This window comes from Mycetomoellerius zeteki, unplaced genomic scaffold (assembly GCF_001594055.1).
Source record: "Mycetomoellerius zeteki isolate Tzet28-1 unplaced genomic scaffold, Tzet1.0 scaffold48, whole genome shotgun sequence".
NCBI lineage: Eukaryota > Metazoa > Arthropoda > Insecta > Hymenoptera > Formicidae > Mycetomoellerius > Mycetomoellerius zeteki.
Window position 1 is genome coordinate 19,406 of NW_017257479.1, and position 18,439 is coordinate 37,844.

An 18,439-nucleotide genomic window follows, 5' to 3' on the forward strand; every position below is an offset into this window, starting at 1 on the left:
CACGACGCTGTGGCATGTCTGGAAATGTTCAAGGAACTCGACGCTACGTCTGTATTTGCTAGACGTTTCGAGAAATACATATGATTACTTTTTTCTTCGCATAAACACTATTATCAAGGTAATAAAGTCTCTAGAAAAGATCATCATCGAGAGGAACGGAATCCAAAGGGAAAGTCTTTCGTGCTTATCTCTCTCGGAGCTTTTAAATTGCGAATGAAGAAAGAAACACGTGTACGCTTCGAATTTGGAAGAGTTCAAGAGAAGAGTACCGTTGGACAAATCTCCCTGGTTCGCGAATGACGAAATCCATCGCACGGAAAATGACGCGAGGGAGAAGGAGCGTGCGGTGCTGATTGGCATAAATTCCACGAACGATACGTCGACCGTGCGAGTGTGTGTGCCTGCAGTGCAACGTCTCTCAGCCTTGATCGAGGCACTCGCACGTCAAAGTTCTTCGCGTCAATCTCACGTCACGTATACGGCTTCTCGGAGCGATGCAGCTGCGTTCTGCGCGATCGAGTCCGAGGGTAATCGACGAGGATTTCGCGAGGAAACGCTTTCTCTTAGGAGAGCGCCCTCGCTCGTGTCGTGGAACGGGAATGGGGACGAATGGGTGAAACAACGAGCGCGCTGTCACACGTATACACGCGCGAGAGGGAGAGAAAGAGAGATAGAGGGAGGGGGAGGGGGAGAGAAAGAACAGATGGAGAATCGCGCGACGACAATGACAACGGTAACGAGGACAACAAAGACGATGACGATAACAATGGAAAAATTTGTTCAAGCTCGTTTACCGATTCGTAGCGCTCACGCGAGTCTGCTCACGATCCCACCGACGAGCCTGGAGTCGTTCCCGTGGGTCAAATGATCCCGTCGACGGGCCCCATGGCAGCCGACCGTCGATGCAGCGTCGCGTGGATGATGACAACAACGATGACAGCCGATTTCCTTCTCCTCCGGGCGGAGGGACGCGCTACTCGACAGCCGCTGCACGACACGCGAAACGCCAGATGAGAAGACGTCGCTCGGAAACACACGGAACGGCCGGAGACGAGGAAGGGGAAGAACAGAGAACGCGGCCGTGGACTGGCGCAAGCGACCCGCTCGATGGTCTGTTGCCAACTGGCTTGGCTTGACCCCGCGAGCGACTGCGAGACTAGACGCGCAGAGACCCCGCCGTCAGCGGCGACAGCGGCGTGCGGTATCGGTTGCGGATGCGCGACCAGCGCGACTGATCCTGATAGCTGCCAACCTATCGGCGGCGCTCCACACCGCTCTCGAACCACTCTGGACGACTGGAACCCGCGTGTCCGATCCGATCGCGTCGATCAACGGTGGACGGGTCGCCCTGAGACGCGTGCGTGAAAACGAACAAATCCGAACGCGACTAGACGACGAATATTCATTTCGATTAGAATTACAGCGCATGTAGAGAATAAAATCAAGTACCATCAGCTGATACGACTTTGGAAACCGGAGCCTGTTCCGAATGAAAAGATTGTGGGAAGGAGTAAGCACGAGCCAGCTGTGCTACATCCGAAAGGGACAGACGAAAGGAAGGGGGAGCTCGCAGTCGGAACTGACCTGGACAATCGATTGCAGTGTCCACTAGTTTCGATGTTGTATTATTAAATTTCTTGTTACACACATTATTCAGATATCAGATTTTATTATAATGTAACGTGCATATCATTAAAAATTCATATTTTATGTTACTTAAATACCTTCTACCCAATTTGTCATCTAACCTAACTTAACCTATCGACTTCATGATAATGCGCCTCGTGAGAAATAATTAATAACTATTAAATCAAATTCGCATCACTACTTTATGATTTGAGATAAGAATAAGTATCACAATCGTTCGATGGATCAGTGATAATTAAATGTTTGCAATCGACGGAGTACACGATCCTTAATAAATAACATTATAACATAATCTTACGGAACAAGACCCAGACAAAGATTTAAAGATAAAAAAAGAACAAGGAAAATCCAGATAACGAAGTCGAGACGGGAGCTCGAAATTAACGTGGAAATTAAACAGAAATGTCGAAACGACTTAACCTTATTTGGGTCATCACGCTGACCGTCGCGCCGCGCCGCGACTCATCGCGGCGCTTCCTGGAACTACTCGGCATGGCGAACGGTGATTGGCCGAGCTGGGCGGCCATCGCAGCGCCGCGGATGCGCGCGAGCACGGCGGAGCGCGTTTAATTTCTGACGAATTTGTCGGCTGCGTGGGAACCGCGGAGAAAAATCGAGGGAAAACGACGATGCGTCGCACGCCGGCACGCGGGGACGGGCGCGTTGGCCGCGCACGGCGATTCTGTCCGCGTTTCTCAGACGAAACGTTCCACGTTCGGGGAAACGCGGCGCGCGACCGCGAGGAGCGGCGGCGCGGCCTCCCGTCGCGGCGCCCCGCGGATTTTTCCTGGACCCGCGCGCGAGATTTTATTCTGCGCATGGAAAGCAATTTTGCCCAATCATAAATAGGGCTATTGTGGGGGGATGGTTGTATGCCCGTGGCGCATTTCATACATCCGAGTGTAATGGTAACCAGATAGAAAGGCGCCGCGCGCGGGGACCATCGGCCGGCGTTAACACCCGGTAAATAGCAAAAATTCAAGTCGTACGTCGTGGAAACGGGGATATTCGCGTCACGCGAAAAATCCTGACGATTACACGCGGTCATCCGCATCCGAAAGTCTTCTCCTTGGTCTCCACGTTAACAGAAATTCACGTTCCCGCCTTCTCTTCTTATTGCCGTCTCCGCAATCTCGTCTCCTTCCCTCGTCTCGTTTCGCTACACGTCTCCCTCTCTTTCTCTCTCTCTCTCTCGCCACCCCTATAGGGAATTACCCTCTTTTTTTCTCTTTCTCTTTCACGCGGCGTGACGTGCCGAACGTGACGTGTGTCGACGGTGCACAGTGGTGTATGCGAGTGTGAGACACGGCTCTCCGAACCTTACGCCACGTCGCGTAGCCGCGGAGATTTGCGGGTAGTCGTGTGGTCGTGTCTGTGCGTGTGCGTGCATGCGACGCGCGCGCGCGCTCGGCCAAGTGATCTGTGACGTCAGTGGTCCGATCGGTTGTCACCTGTCAAGCCGATGCCGACGTGTCCCTCCTCCCTCACCCTGCTACCTCGTTACCCTCTCGCTCTTCCCTTCTCTCTCCCTTCCTTCATCCTCCTCGCTCCCTCTTGCTCTTCCTCCAACTATCTCTGTCGCCACCCCTCCCCCTCCCCGCCGATGCAACTCGCGGATGCAATCCGATCCGCGCCGTTCCTGTCCCTCCCGCTTCCATCCTCGCGCAAAGTCCCCTCTCGGTTTAACCTACGCGATCGCCCTCCTCCTCCTCTTCCTTCTCCTCCTCTGCTTACTCCGTTCCAACTTCCCTCCTCGCCCTTTCCCTCGCAGGGATTTTCTCCCTTCTTCCGCACCCACCATCGCTCGTTTCCTCCTCCTCATTGTACCAGCTTCCATCCTCAACCCTCTCTCGTTTCATCTCTTTTCCGCGGCTATGCCAATGGCGTGATCTCAGGCCTTTTTTTCGTGGTCGGTCTCGGATTCCTCAATGCTGGAGTCACGTCACACTCGACGAGTACCATCTCTCGTCGCTTAGCCGAGCGATAGTTTTTAAGCAGCAGCAATTAAGGGATGGGGTAAAGTTTCCAGCGCAATTCCGTACGTGCAGTGGTCGAGATTTTTCGATTTTTCCTTGTCCCCCACGCTGGCTACGCCACTGATCGGAATCGCGCGTATCCTATCCCTTTTCTCTCTCTCTTTCTCCCTTCACGAGTTCCCTTGCGATTCTCTCCCGCCTCCCCTTTCCACCCTTCCCAGCAGCAGCAGCTTATTCACCCTGGTCGCCTCTCTGCCGGTCCCGAAAACCGAAGCCGAGGCTTCGAAGCTCGAGCGCGACCACCACCACCACCATCACTATTACCACCACCAACAGCAACGGCAGCAGCAGCAGCACCACCAGCAGCACCACCAGCATCACCGGCACCGGCAACCCCACCCCATTCACCATTCGCCCATCCACCCCTCGATATAACCCCGCTCCATCCGCCGCGACGACCGCAGACACAAAAACAATAACAAATCGATTCGCGGCAACGATGGGGGCGGGGAGGAGGGGGAAGGGGTCAGCGCGAGGGGTAGGACGAATGCTGAGGCCCCCGGCACGATGCGAGGGAGAGGGCACGCGCGTGCGAGAGAGAAAGAGAGAAAGGGCGAAGCCGCCGAGGGGTGACGAGGAGGAACCGTCCTCCCCTCGGCGGAAAATCTTTCCCTCTTTCTGGATATTGTATAGAGAACGTTATGCTAAAGTATGCATGCACGAGGGTCGGTCCAATGGTCAGGAATCTCGCGAGTTCGTTCGCTCTACAGCGGCACGTATCCGGACCCAGTATACGGGCTTTCTTCTCGTCTCCGGTACTCGCGAATTTCGACGTCACATTCTTCTTCGCGTTATCCCCATCGTCATCGTCATCTCATCGTCTTCGTCTTTTACATCGTCAACGTAATCGTCATGAGTGTAGCGTGGGAGGCGATGCTGAGCCGCTACGAGCGTGAACTTTCATCATTCGATCGGTAAGGTGGAGATCGGCCCGGCCTTGCGGAGACGAGAGGGAGCACTAACGGGGGATGATTCCAGCGTAATGACGATCGGCCCGAATTGTTGCGGTAGGCCACCATAGGGGCGCCCCTCCTATCCAAGAGAAGGGGGAACCTCCTTGCGATTTTCGCGCGACCGTCCTCCTTCAAGAGACGCGAGCTTTTTTGCCAATCTCTTACGGCACCACGGCACTTTCGGCTCATTTTCAGCTTTCACCTTCACCTTCTGCTCCATTTTTTGAATGACTGAAAAACTATATTAACGGATCAGAGTCATCTACCTTATTGTTGCACCTTCGAAATGCTATATTATGACATGTAAAAAGATTTTAATGTGTAGAAAATTAATTGAGGGACGATACAAAAGTCGCTCACAGGATAGATAGAGATTGAGGATAGAATGGACAGTCGATTTCCTGTCAGAATTTAATATTTTGATCTGATCTAGATGGATGGTTCTAATCGCTAAATCTCTGATGAACACACGTGGACTAGATGTCTTCGTTTGCCTAACTCGAAACTGGAGGGAGACGAAAATTAGAAATAATCTTAAAAGAGTTCCCTATTTCGTAACATCGGATACTTCGATGCTCCTTTCACGTGAAATCTTCCTTCTTTCAACCGATATTTTATAAGAGCTTTATCTTTACCCTCGTTCTATCAGGATAGACATATCCTTTGATAACTACGAATAAAATGATCCACGAGATGAACAACATATAAATCCGCGAGTTTCATATTTAAAAAAATAGAGATCAAACGTTGAGTTATTCTGACGATTTGAGTAATATGGATCCGCATGGAAACAACTTTGCGAAAATGTAATTATAGTATTTCAATCGCGACAAAGAACGATATGAAATATTTTAGAACGAGAAGAGTCGGTACGGAATATATTCCGACTTCAAAGATCATTTTCGGAAGGATGCTAAGAGAGGAAAATTGAATTCTGAGGAGGAAGAGAATTTTAGAGAGATAATCTTTCGCATGACACTTTTCCCACATCGTTATCTCCATTTTCGAGCACGCTTCGAAACGTTTGACCTCGTAACTCGAGATCGAATTACTACCGATACTCTATTGCTCAACTCCTCTTGACGTATTTCTTGATGTATCCTTTACGGTGATACTCGACAGAATAACTAAAAAATACGAAACACATATTTAGAGAAATACATTGACAAAGTGATCATCGTACATTATTTGCAAATAAGCTTAATTGATGCACATTGATTGATACACACGTTTAAACATTTCTTAACGATTTAATTAAATGCACGCGATTTGATAAAAAGCATTAGGTATAAATAAAATGATTTTATATATAAGTAACAAATACTCGGCTCGCTTGAAAATTGCACGTAAGTATTGATTCGAGGGCCACCACTAATCTCTCTCTCTTCTCGCTCCCTACCCTTCACCCTTTTTATACCGTGCAATCCATACAAACATAATGAGTACTCGAGCACCGTTTCCAAGTGATTCAATCTTTATTAGGTTCAGGATATATTTGTAATTTTATATTCGAATCGTCTGCACGTGATAGTTGACATTACCGATTTCATAAATATACCAAGTACTAGGGAAAAAGTTGAAGATTTAGGTATCAGATTTATTTTCTACAACAGTTTCTACTACAATATTTAAAAAAATCTCAAAAATCTAATAGAATCTCAAAAAATGAACTTATTTCATTTTAACCACGAACTCTTGATGTAGCGGTCAATTTTATCGAAAAGATGCATTTAAAGTGCATATATAGTGATGAATAAAAATAGTATTTGCACATCCCATCTTTTTTGGAAGTTATTCTATCCGAAAAAAGATATTGCTGCATGCTTTTATCAGAAAGCATACTTTTTTATGTGCATATTAGCTAAAGCATTTCATGTAGCAACATTCTTTTTCATATCGTCGTAATCTCAATAGTCATATCGTCAATATCTCAAAGCAATGTATGTACGTGTTTGTGTGCGAATACTTTTTTTTACTCACTGCAATCGGATTTAGATGCAATTTTTTACGTTGAACCGATTTCGTGGATCCCATCAACGGGCGATCGTAACGCACATTCTAGATGGAATATGGGATCTGGAGTCTTCACGTCGCGGGTGAACTTTGGGGTGACCCGCGTCTCGCCCGAAGGCATCCGATTCTGCCTTCCGGCGCGACGCAGATCCTGCCAAGGGCCGCGTTCGCCCTGAGCGCACTGCATCGGCCCGACATGCTGCCACTGCCGTTGACGGCGGCGGGGCCACCTTACGTCCCGATGGAACTAGTCACGAAACCAGCCTCGGTCGCATCCACCAATGCCGAAGACGCTGAGGATGGGGAGAAGAGCACGAACGGCGAAGATGAGGACCCTCGGCAGCGCGATGACAACGAAGGTAACATCGAAAAGGCTGATCAAAATGAAAATCAGGTAAGATCATCTTATTATTGTACAACACAATATTAAATTGATATCTCTTAAACAGCTAATGGTCTTTAAATTAATTCTTTATCTCTACCGGACAGAAAAAGTATTAATATAAAAATAATTTATATAATTTCGAAAAATTGGTAAATGATTTTGAATTAAGTTATTGTAAAATCTTTTGTCAAAGTATAGAGATAGAAATTTAAATTTTATCAGTTTTTTCATGTAAAATTAATGCTGAAAAATTTTAATTATAAATACAAACACAGGGTATCTCATTTTTTACATGTACCAATCAGACTTGTGTGCCAAACGAAAATAATGACAACGAAGATGTCGGTGACGAGAGCGATACTGGTAGCACGAACAGTTCACATCAATCGGCAAACAACAATCTATCAATCGCAAAGCTTCCCGATCCGATGTCATGCCTGGCCCTCGACAAGGTCGGTCTGTGTTATATGTATATCGATGTATGAATTTAATTACTTGGCATGTATCTAAAACCGGTGCATTGATGATTTTTTAACACAATATAATATAATTATATATATATACGGATATTTTAGTTGATATTATATTAATATTCTATATTAATATTTTATCATTTATCAAATATCATTTATCAAATAAAAAATGTTTCTTTGAAATTAAAATATATTTTTTAAAGTAAAAAATATCTTAATTTCAAAGAAATATTTCTTTGAAATTAAGATATCTTTTTCTCAGTGAAAACGACTAACAAGAGAAGTTTCACAATTATCCGGAACCGATTTAATTCTCCATAAAATATGTTGTTAAACACGAAAATCTAAGAGAGACATATATTTTTTTATATGTGCTCTAACTCATGCTTAAGGAGTGAAACAATCCTTTGAAAAAAAAAACGATATTTTTCTTTCGAGGCGAATATCGGAAGATAAAAAAGATAAAAAAAATTTTTTAAACAAAAGTTGTACGGTTTTAAGAGTACTTCAATGTTGTGAAAAAAAAATTTTTTTTTCACAACATTGAAGTACTCTTAAAACCGTACAACTTTTGTTTAAAAAATTTTTTTTATCTTTTTTATCTTCCGATATTCGCCTCGAAAGAAAAATATCGTTTTTTTTTTCAAAGGATTGTTTCACTCCTTAAGCATGAGTTAGAGCACATATAAAAAAATATATGTCTCTCTTAGATTTTCGTGTTTAACAACATATTTCATGGAGAATCAAATTGGTTCCGGACAGTTGTAAAACTTCCTTTGTAAGAATCGAAACGTCTGATCATTTTATACTATTGACTTTAATTAAGTTGATATGTCGTTTACTAGCTTTATATGATTTACTGATCTTGATTTTATTTTTTAATTGCTTAAGCTTACACTAACTTTATTTTATTTCATTTTTTATTTTACCGTTAATATTCAGGAAGGAACGGTGACACCTGTTCTGAACGGATGGGTACTGGGTGCTTACACGGCGATGCTAGGTAGACTATCTGCTGCCACTGCGGCTTTAGAAGCAACGGAAGTTCCCAATATTCCTTCCGACAGTGATTCTGAGAGCGAGCACTCATCCTACACTGAAAAGTACGTAGAATTTAGCATCAAAAGCCATAATTATAATACTTCACCTTTCATAAAGATCATTTACTCTAAGACAGACTCAACTTCCAAATTCATAAAATTTATTATGGATATTAAGATTACATTGTGAGATATTTTCGGATATTTTCATCATTATTATGTCAATGTTGGTGACAATATTACATGGTTTAAGATCGAGAGGCAGCAGTCCGAATATAAACAGCGTTCATCGTGGCTACTCGTGTGGCTCCTGCGATGTGGTGGCACCGACGAGACCGGCCCTAAGGAAACATATAGCTGATTGCCATCCTGCTCTGTCCGGCACGGAGACCGGGGAAACCAAGAGGTGTCCGTCCACGGGTTGTGACTTCACGACGACCAGTAGGTGTGAGATGGAAACCCACGTAGCGGCACATGTGGCCCAAGGGATGACGCCTACGGGGAAGAAACGTTCGCTAGCCTTGCAACGCGTCAGGTATAGGTACTCGAACAATTTTATATAACTATTATATCTAATTATAATGTTCTATAAAAAATAAAAATTCCTCAAATCTTTTACTTTTTTTTTTATAAAATTCTTATTAAATAATAAATGGAATAACAAAGAATATTTCTTTTTTTTTTTAAATATCGACACATTCTTTTGTCAGCTATTGTTTCGAAATGCTCTCAGGTACGAAAGGGAGGAGTATCGGTGCTCACTGTGCTCGTACGCATGCACGATCGAGAAGGCATTTCAAAGACATCTGCGAGCGCACGCGAGAGGCACCGCGCCGGAGACTAGGGTGAGCTGCGCCGTCTGTGGTGCCGACCGATCATCCGAGGTCGATCTCAGCAGACACATGCGAAGGCATCGCGATGATCGATATTTCTGCTGCGATATTTGCATCTTCCGCACGGTGCAATTGAAGAAGGTATTTGAAAGATTATTTGTTCTTACTGTAAAGATCTCGATTATACATCTCTTTTCTAGATAGGGATAATATAGTACATTATGTAGGGGAATGCAAAGAGGTGAGTGGGAGGTTTAAGGAATTAGGAGAATGAAAAAGTTATATAGATAGGTTATGGGGGGAGGAATTGGACAATTGTAGGGGCAAGATAATAAAGAAATTATGGAAAGATGAAGAAATAATACTGAGAAGGAAAAGGGAAGAGAGATAGGAAGTAGAGTGGGGATAAGTACTGTGTAGGATAAGAAAGGCTGTGAAAGGATATAGCTGTGAAATAGGACATAGTTATAGAAAATAGAATAAGTAATACAAAAACATAGTAAGATAATATAAGACTGACTTAGTTAGGCGTAAGGTGATAAATATGAATCGGAAAGCGGCAATGCTAAAGATAAAGATAGAGGTAGAAAGTAAAAGTAAATAGTGAAATAGTAAAATAGTTAAATAAGAGCGCATATGAAGTATTGAAGGATGAATGAGGTAAGAATTTATTGTAAACCAAGTCTCCTTCTTGGCTATGTAAATGCTGAAGTGTAATAAATTCTATTCTATTTTACATCTCTTTTCTCTAAAACTTTTAGAGTGAATCTCACTTTTAGAGATTGAAAATGAAGTCTTTTTCAAGACTGGTTCAATTTTTTATTCTTTAAAGTGAGAGTCCACTCCAAAACATTTAGAGTATATACATGAAGACAAAAATTGACAATGTTAATTGTACGTCGTATTTCTTACTTTACAGCTGATACAGCATCGTCGCATGCACACGGGTGAGAAGCCGCATTTGTGCCCACACTGCGCCTATCGCAGCGCACGTCGCGACAATCTACGCAGCCACGTACGGCGAGTACACAAAAAGGAGAACCTCTATTGCGACACCTTCAGTCCGCGCGGCATGCTGATAACGCCCTCGCTGTTGGCCTCCTCGAGGGACACTACTGACGTCGATCTGGTACAGAGTCCAGCATCCTCGCCGTCTTCAAATCCGGACGCGGCCAACTAGCGAAAACGCTCTCGAAGAACAAAGAAAAGAGCAACGGCCCTGAGAGACCTGCAGAAACAGAAATCTGGGACTCGCCTGTCCTTTATACGTCCTCGTTTTGTCAATACTGCGATTTAGATATATTAGAATTTACAGGAAGACTTGTACACAAGTGCTGAACTTGGCAGACGAACGAAAGAGAATCCCAGATAGAACACGGAGTCATAAGAGGAGTCATAATTAAATCATAATGGTATCACAGGACGTCATCATGACGTCATTTGATACCTAAAAATTGACTTATAAGTGACGAATGAGGTCATAATGATGTCCTCATGACTTCTGTGTTCTACTTGGGATTGCAATCAAGTAAAAATTAAACCTAACTTCAAGAAAAATTGAAAATTAGTCATAATTTCATGAAAAAGACAATTTAAAGAGATAAGCTAGAAATAGAGATTAAAAATAATTTACGAAATTGACATCGATAGAATCATACAGAGAGAAATGAAGTCTATCGGGAAGAACAAATTTCAGAATGGATTGTTTCCCAATTCAGCATCGACAAGGTTTCCTCCCTTAGACGTTAGGAATCGTATAGATTATTGCATGCGATAATTTAACGTCGATAATTTAATGTAACCTTTGAATTCTAACGAGATCTTGTATTAGCTATGTAAACGTCCAAGTGTTACATTACATCGATTCGATGACGATCGGTAGATCGCCCGTTCGCGTCGATTATTGACGACGAACGGGGAAAGCTGCAAAATGGTGCTAGAATCGTAGATTGGCTCGCGGAGAAAGACTGAAAGTAGAAATGAATTCACGGCGCGATGTGACGTCCATCTCTTTTGCGCTCTTTCCGCACTGACCGCCGTGACTAAAAAAAAAAAAGAAAAGAAATTACAATTCAGCAAAGTTTAAGACTGCAACTCTGTACTGTTCCGGGGATTCTCGTCTTAAACGTGACTCTTTATTGTTTCTCTTTAACTATTGGTCGTTAATTATTATTGATGTCTTTAAAATTAATTTCAATCTTAATTTTTGTAGAATTTGCTGCAATTTTAATTATTCAAGCTTACTTATAATAATTTTATTTTGTATCAATACTTGTTTTAAGCTTATGACCTAATTATTTAAATCCGAGATGAAAATTTTATTTTTAGTATCATATAGGAGCAAACAACGATCAATATTTGTGCACTTGTACAGAATTGAACAAGAGCTCGTGATACTTGCATGTATTATCAAGGCGGATGCACGAGACTCGATCGAACCAGGCCAACGGTTAATGAGATCAATAAAAGCACCGGGTCACGACACGACATGTCGCGAGGACCCCGGCCGGGATGGAAAGGTGCTATTTTACGAAGATTCGTTTTAACGTTACGTGTCTAGTATATGTATAGTTCGCTCGCGCTGCACGAATCGCCACTACAAGTATAATTGTTAAGTACTTAACACGAACATATTGTTATCGTTGCTTGAGTTGCCATTATCGAATCTTCATTGGTACTATTACGGACTAATAATACAAAAACGATATACTATTATGATTATGCAAGCATTACAATGATAGACAGTGTATCGTATAACGCGAGATGAAGCCTAACGTGCTTTATTTTGCAGATGATGACGATTCAAAGCATTTCCATAGAACTCTTATATCACTGTAATCACATTTTCTATTATATATCTTTAAATTATATTAAATTTCTATATTCGCGCTCTATATAATATATATTACATTAATAAAAAAAAAGAATATAATTGTAATTTTCTGCAAAATTCAAGTTCGTTGGATACATCTGTTCGCTATCGATACAAGTGTCTCTCATATGTTTCTCTCTTTAGGATCCAAGACCATTCCCGACGATCGATTGCTCGTGTCAGGGGAGAGAAAGCGAATGAGATCGATTGTAACAGAAATATGTGTCAATTTTTAATGTATTATACAAATACGTTGTAGTCGATAAACGATTTTTAACGGCGTCTCACGTGAAGTGGCACGAGAGAATTTGTGCATCACGCCACGATGATTTGTCGTCTCATCGAGAATGACATTCTTGCGGAGAATATCATTCTACTACATAGACACTATAGCCATTACTATACAACACTATGCTAAACTACAAGGTATACGATTATGCGAAATCGAAGCTGCTCGGCATAAAGTTTCACTTCCCCGGCACATTTTAACGCTTCAAACACATTGCATTTGTCGAACATTGAGTAAGTTTTTTTCCAAACTGGAACTTGTTACTGCGAGTGAATTTTTTCAACTCATTACACGTTATCATTGCCGATATTATCTTTGCTAGAAATATCGCGAGTAACGTAGCACTCATTCCGTGCCAAGTAGCATAAATTTTGAAATAAGCCACAATTACGAGCGAATGTGATTTAGATTTTAATTAATTATATTACATAATTATATATATATATTAAATATTAAATTATATTTTATCTTTTAGGTATACGGATGACTACTATAGTAGCCAAGATGATTACGATTATGCGTGGAAGTTGGTAAAAAAAAAAAACATTTATTCCGGATTACATAATGATGTAGGGCCCGTTCATCCGAAAGCAAATGGTTTAACATAATGTGTATTACCGAATATGCGCGTAATTCACTCGACTATGCCGAAATTCATGAGTTATACACCCCGGTATAACTTTATGTGCTACTTTGTTTTTGATATATGTATATTTTACATTTGTAAAACGCATTTACCGATGCGATACTTCACGATGCAACGGGTTTCTCAATGCGATTCTCAATGCGACTTTTTATATGGATGATTTTACACAAAGCCTTTACCTTGACTACCGAAGAGGATGACTTACTTTTTCTATTTCTTCCGCGCATATCTACACGTTGTTTCGAAGATACGTCGAGCGCATTAGCACATTCAGAATATTTATATCACGAAATAGTTTATCGGTGTGCGTCGCGACGCGCATAATTTACGTATCCATAATGAAGGAAGTTTCTTGTTAATTATACGTCCGCAATTAGCGTGACTGGCTCCGTCCGCCGTTAGTATTTACTTGGAGTAATTATTTATTTTTTATTTCGGCCAAAAGTCATAGCACAACTCGAATAAAGCGTTCCATACGTCAGGAAAACCGTCGCGAAGAATCTATATATGTAATAGGGATAAAGGAAAGTTCCGAGGGCGAAAGATTTGCGAAATCGGCGGGAAATTTCGCGCGGCTGACACGTCTTTTTGACGTTTCTCGTAATAGTTTGCGGAAATGTAGTTTTCCCGAGGAGCGTGCGCGCCTAACGAGAACACCTCATTTTATCGTATCGTCCGAGCGATCAGTCTCAGGTGCTACCGAGATTTATTCGCATTATTATAATTACGAGCTCATAACTGATAAGCAGCGGCGCCGTGCCGATACTATGGACAAAAAGAAAATTAATTCGTGCCAAAGTGATCCCGATTATAAGGGGATGAACGATGTTCTGTGGAAGGGAGATGCGCGAGGGGTGTAAGCTGCTTCGGATGTGAAACGTACGATCAGATTTCTTCGTTTGCGAAAAATCGCGCAATTCGATTCCTTACATTTCAAACTGAATCTTTGGCTCTTATTTATCCGATCTACAAAGAAAGAGAGAAAAAAAAACCTTAGGTACTAAAAGCATTTTTATTTCAAAACTTAGATATAATTTTAGTTTTAGTTGCATTATTTTTAAACTATTTTTTAAGATGCCTTTTTATAAGGTTTCATTTCCTCTCAAAGATTCAACGAAAAGTTCGCAAACGCAGAGATTTCCATCTGACCGTCCGCTTCTGTGTTCGACGTGAGCGTGAACTAGTTGTTACAATCTTTTAACTGTTGAATTTTTGCTGTAGCAGTAAGTGTCTTAACGTATACCTTATATAAACTACACGATATATAATATATTCTATATTAATGTTTCTTAGATTTAAATCTAACATACCGGACGGACGTGTCTACGACGAATGCCGTCGTTCGCGCTCTCTTAAGTGCGAATTGAAGCGATCTCTTCAAAGTTCATTGTCGGAATCTGCGAAACAAAGCAAGCGTTTACGTCATCGCGAGATCTTATCAATGGCGTCGAAAGAATAAAGAATGAGAAGGTCAAGTGTTTCAATGCAAAGTTATTAACCTTTTTGATGACAATGCGGTTGCTTGGAACTGGTGGCATTTATCGAAAGTAACACATTCCAAATAGAGCTTCGCAGTATTTTTATTTGTATTCGTAAGTGATTGTAGTTACCGCATTACTCCTGTTATAGAAAAAACTAAATAATACTGAAAGATATATCGTAAAATAATTGGGCATTAATAGGCCTTTTTCAATACAAAAGTTGCGAGACGACGAAAACTTCGTCGAGGGACGTCCGGTCGGTCGTCTTAAAAATTAATACAATCTAAATGTGATAATATATTTGCTATTAAATTATGACATAACGATTACATTATAATTAACTAACTACTGCGCGAAAACGTACGAAGAACAAAGAAAAATAAGCAATTTTAAGAGTCCATGTACTGAAGGGTGGTGGCGTTACGAGGGTGATCTGAATATTCGCATTATGACATTTTTTCTGCAATATATTGATCGGCTGAGCAAGTACAAAGCGATTAGAAAATCGACATTGTCGAAATCTGATCGGAATTAATACGAAAAATAGATGTGTAATTTTTATAGATTAATTCTTTGCGCTAATTCAATCCTTTCTTTTTTTTAATGTCATTACTTCTCATATCAAATTCTAGTTAAGTTACCTGTTAAGTTTACAGGGAACAATATTTTATAATAAATCGAGAACACTAACAATTATCTAAGTCAAGAAAAAAATATAGATAATGTATTTACATGATTTATTATATTTTTATAAATTATACATATTACAGAGAGAGTTTAATTTACAGCCTAATATTATTGATTTTTATTTACACATTTTTAATTAATTTTTCAATTTTACTTTTCTGTAATTGACGTTCAAGCGCAAAGAATTAAAAAAGGAACAAATCACGTCACCCTTGCTGACTCTGGCAGAAATTCGAATAAAAGTGCGAAGCCACGTTTTGCTTACCAAAAAATAAAGACTCTTGCGCTCTACGCATAATATATACACACAAATATATAATTATATAAATGTACGTGTATGTGTGTGAGTGTGCCTAAAGATTTTTTCCTCGAATTAATCTCTTAAACTTTCTATGTCATTGTCTTTCTCTCTCTCACCGTCTCTTTATCCTATGCTCTTGAATCATATATTACAGTCGTGAACGATTTCGAAGAACTATTATTGTAGTTTGACGATTTCGAATTACATGGCAGATTCACGATGCCTCGTATCCGTCGCCATGACCGGATTAATTATTAAAATCTTATTACAATATATATATATATAATATCAATTTTTAATTTGATACGCTTCGCCTACGCTAAGACTGTAATAATCTGTAATATTACAGATTTAAAAGCTATATTTCATGAATTTGATAACTTAAAAATTTGCTATTATTTTCTCCACACAAATATATTTATCAATATAATTAGGGTTTCTAATAGAAATCAAATATTTTTTTATTTGCAAAATAGATTGGTACGGGGTGTCAAAAAGCTATTATTACTTTGGATAAAAGCGAAGAGAGGAGGATTGTGAGTCATTTATTTCAGCCCTTATCCGATAAACTTCGCAAAACGTTGGTTTCTGTGATCTGTCAATTAAAATGTTCAATTACAAAAAACGTATTTTTGTTGTACATGGACCAATTTATTACAAAAATAAGCGAGAAATCACTGCTCAATTAGTTGAAAATGACTTAATTATGATAATGTAATTTGATCTTCCATAGACATTCAAAAATATATAAATGTGTAGAAACAGAATCATGTGGTTTGCTGATTTCCGTCATAAAGATTTTACGCAAAATAGCGTTATCGGTTCAGGGCTGATCGCATTGTTTAACGATTGTCTCTCTGTGTTCCAACATAATAGTAGATATTCCGTCGATCGTTCCTCTTTATAAAAACGAAAAAAAAAACATGGCCGCTACGCAACGCACGCACACACGATTCCGATTGGACTAACTGGAAACCGCGAGCGATCTCACTCTTTTCTGCAAAGTATACGAAAGTAAACGCGCGTTCCAATTTTTGCCTCGAACTCTCGAAAAAAAAAGAAAATAAAACGAGGCACTCCATACCAAATACTCGCCTACGAACTCGCGCTTGAATATTTTTTTACGATTTTATGGCCTAAGCATTCGACATCACGCCGAAAACGTAGGTACTCTTTACGGGTTTGCGCGATCGACTCTAATCGATCGTGGTAAATTAATCTTATGACGGTAAGGGGAATTATATAATAAAAGCGAGTCGCTCCGCGGGAATATAATTCCTCCTCGTGTGATTCTCGATAGTGAATGCCGATGATCTTAGAAATCGCCGCGCGTTGTTCGCAAAAATGTAATCTTGCAGTAAATATTTTTAATTTCGTAAAATTACATAAATCTTCTTTCTATTTATTTATTCCTAATTGTTTTGATTTCTTTTTTTAATCATTTCATAGCAAAGATGATTTTGGTTAAAATTAAAAGAAATATTTATTATAATTATCGTTTATAATTACAATCCCAAGGTTCATTGACAATTCCAATTATTTTTTTAATCCGTGATGCAACATTGTCATTGAATATTCGCCAAGAGATCATCGGCAGTCATCGAATCGTTTCATCACGCGTTTTTATGTATATGGCTGCTAAAACGTGTGTGCGTGCGTGCGTATCTGCTTATATGTAACGATCAATCTTAAGGAACTAATTAACGAAATAGTTAAACTTGTCGTCACCATTGTGATTTAAGATAGTAGAGATACCCGCGCACAAGTCGCTTGATAATGCAGGTGCAACTGATGATGCTTCATTTCAATTGCACGTTAAAATCGTATTAATTTAATAAAATCAACTAATTAAATATCGTAATTGAAAGTGACAATAGTACTTATATAGTCACGATGTAAAACAAATTAAATAAATTGCGATTTAAAAAGAAGAAAAATTATATTTTTATAAGTAAAAATATGATTTAACTTAAGCATACATAAATAAGCATTTCCTTTGTATTGTTCTGTGATATCAAATCTGTTTATACAATTTTATTGTGTTTTTTAATATTAATCTAAAATTCTATAGCAATATACTTGTATAATTTGCACCTGCATGGAGGACTCTTGCCGGGAAAACGTTTACCTGTTTGTATAGCCAAAGTCGTCATTTGTCTTTGGCATGATAAAAATCTTAATAAAGGTTTCATTAAAATATTCTTCGTAGGTTTTAGTAAAATATTCTTCGTAGTACAATATCTCTCCTTGTCTACCATTTTATTAAATTTCTGTACTTCACGTGGCACGTGCAGTTATTAGTTTTTCCTTTAAATTAAATATCAGTTGAAATGATTCGCAGTATTGTGACGCTGGATCTGTAAATTATATTTACTTTATTAAGTAAGATAATTAATCTTGTAGAATTAAATATTTAATAGCATGAATTATATTCAAAGACCAATATCATCAAAAAGAAATTTAATTATTTTGTATAATTTTTAATGTGAAATTCTATATCTAATTTTGAGTGAGATCTTCTATATCTATTCAATTAATTAGCAGATTTTCGCGTTCTGCATACGACTTTATAAACAGTTTAACTACAAAATGAATAACACATTCCATGTGCAGTTACATTGGTGGCCGTTGCAATTGGTGTCGATGGCGTTGGCCTGCTCCCCTTCTCCGGCCTCTTTCCACCACCGAGAGGAGCAACAACGATAGATGCATGAGCAACTGAGACTACGAAGAGTGGAGCCGCGTCAGTGCAAAGGCACGAGCTGTGCCGTCGGGTGGGCGAG

The 18,439-nt window shown here is 40.3% G+C and overlaps 2 protein-coding genes across 5 annotated transcripts in view; one reads left to right on the forward strand and one right to left on the reverse strand.

The window, feature by feature from the left end:
* atos (atos homolog atossa) overlaps nucleotides 1-1,658 on the reverse strand; it is a 17,097-nt gene extending 15,439 nt beyond the window's left edge. Inside the window, exon 1 of the mRNA XM_018455446.1 lies at nucleotides 795-1,658. The gene's annotated coding sequence lies outside the window, so the exon portion shown is untranslated. The remainder of the gene's footprint in view (nucleotides 1-794) is intronic.
* An 889-nt stretch (nucleotides 1,659-2,547) lies between these two features.
* On the forward strand, nucleotides 2,548-10,737 carry LOC108727310 (zinc finger protein 316). 4 transcript variants are annotated; one of them, XM_018455385.1, is made up of 7 exons: nucleotides 2,548-2,610; nucleotides 6,699-7,043; nucleotides 7,340-7,486; nucleotides 8,450-8,610; nucleotides 8,801-9,088; nucleotides 9,281-9,521; nucleotides 10,300-10,737. In XM_018455385.1, the coding sequence occupies exons 2-7, from the start codon at nucleotides 6,699-6,701 to the stop codon at nucleotides 10,558-10,560; spliced, it is 1,443 nt and encodes a 480-aa protein (XP_018310887.1). In that variant the 5' UTR covers nucleotides 2,548-2,610; the 3' UTR covers nucleotides 10,561-10,737. The 4 variants fall into 4 exon arrangements, with proteins under 4 accessions (XP_018310887.1, XP_018310889.1, XP_018310890.1 ...); XM_018455387.1 differs by having other exon boundaries at nucleotides 8,801-9,082; XM_018455388.1 differs by lacking the exon at nucleotides 2,548-2,610 and adding an exon at nucleotides 3,569-3,663.
* The last annotated feature ends 7,702 nt before the right edge of the window (nucleotides 10,738-18,439 follow it).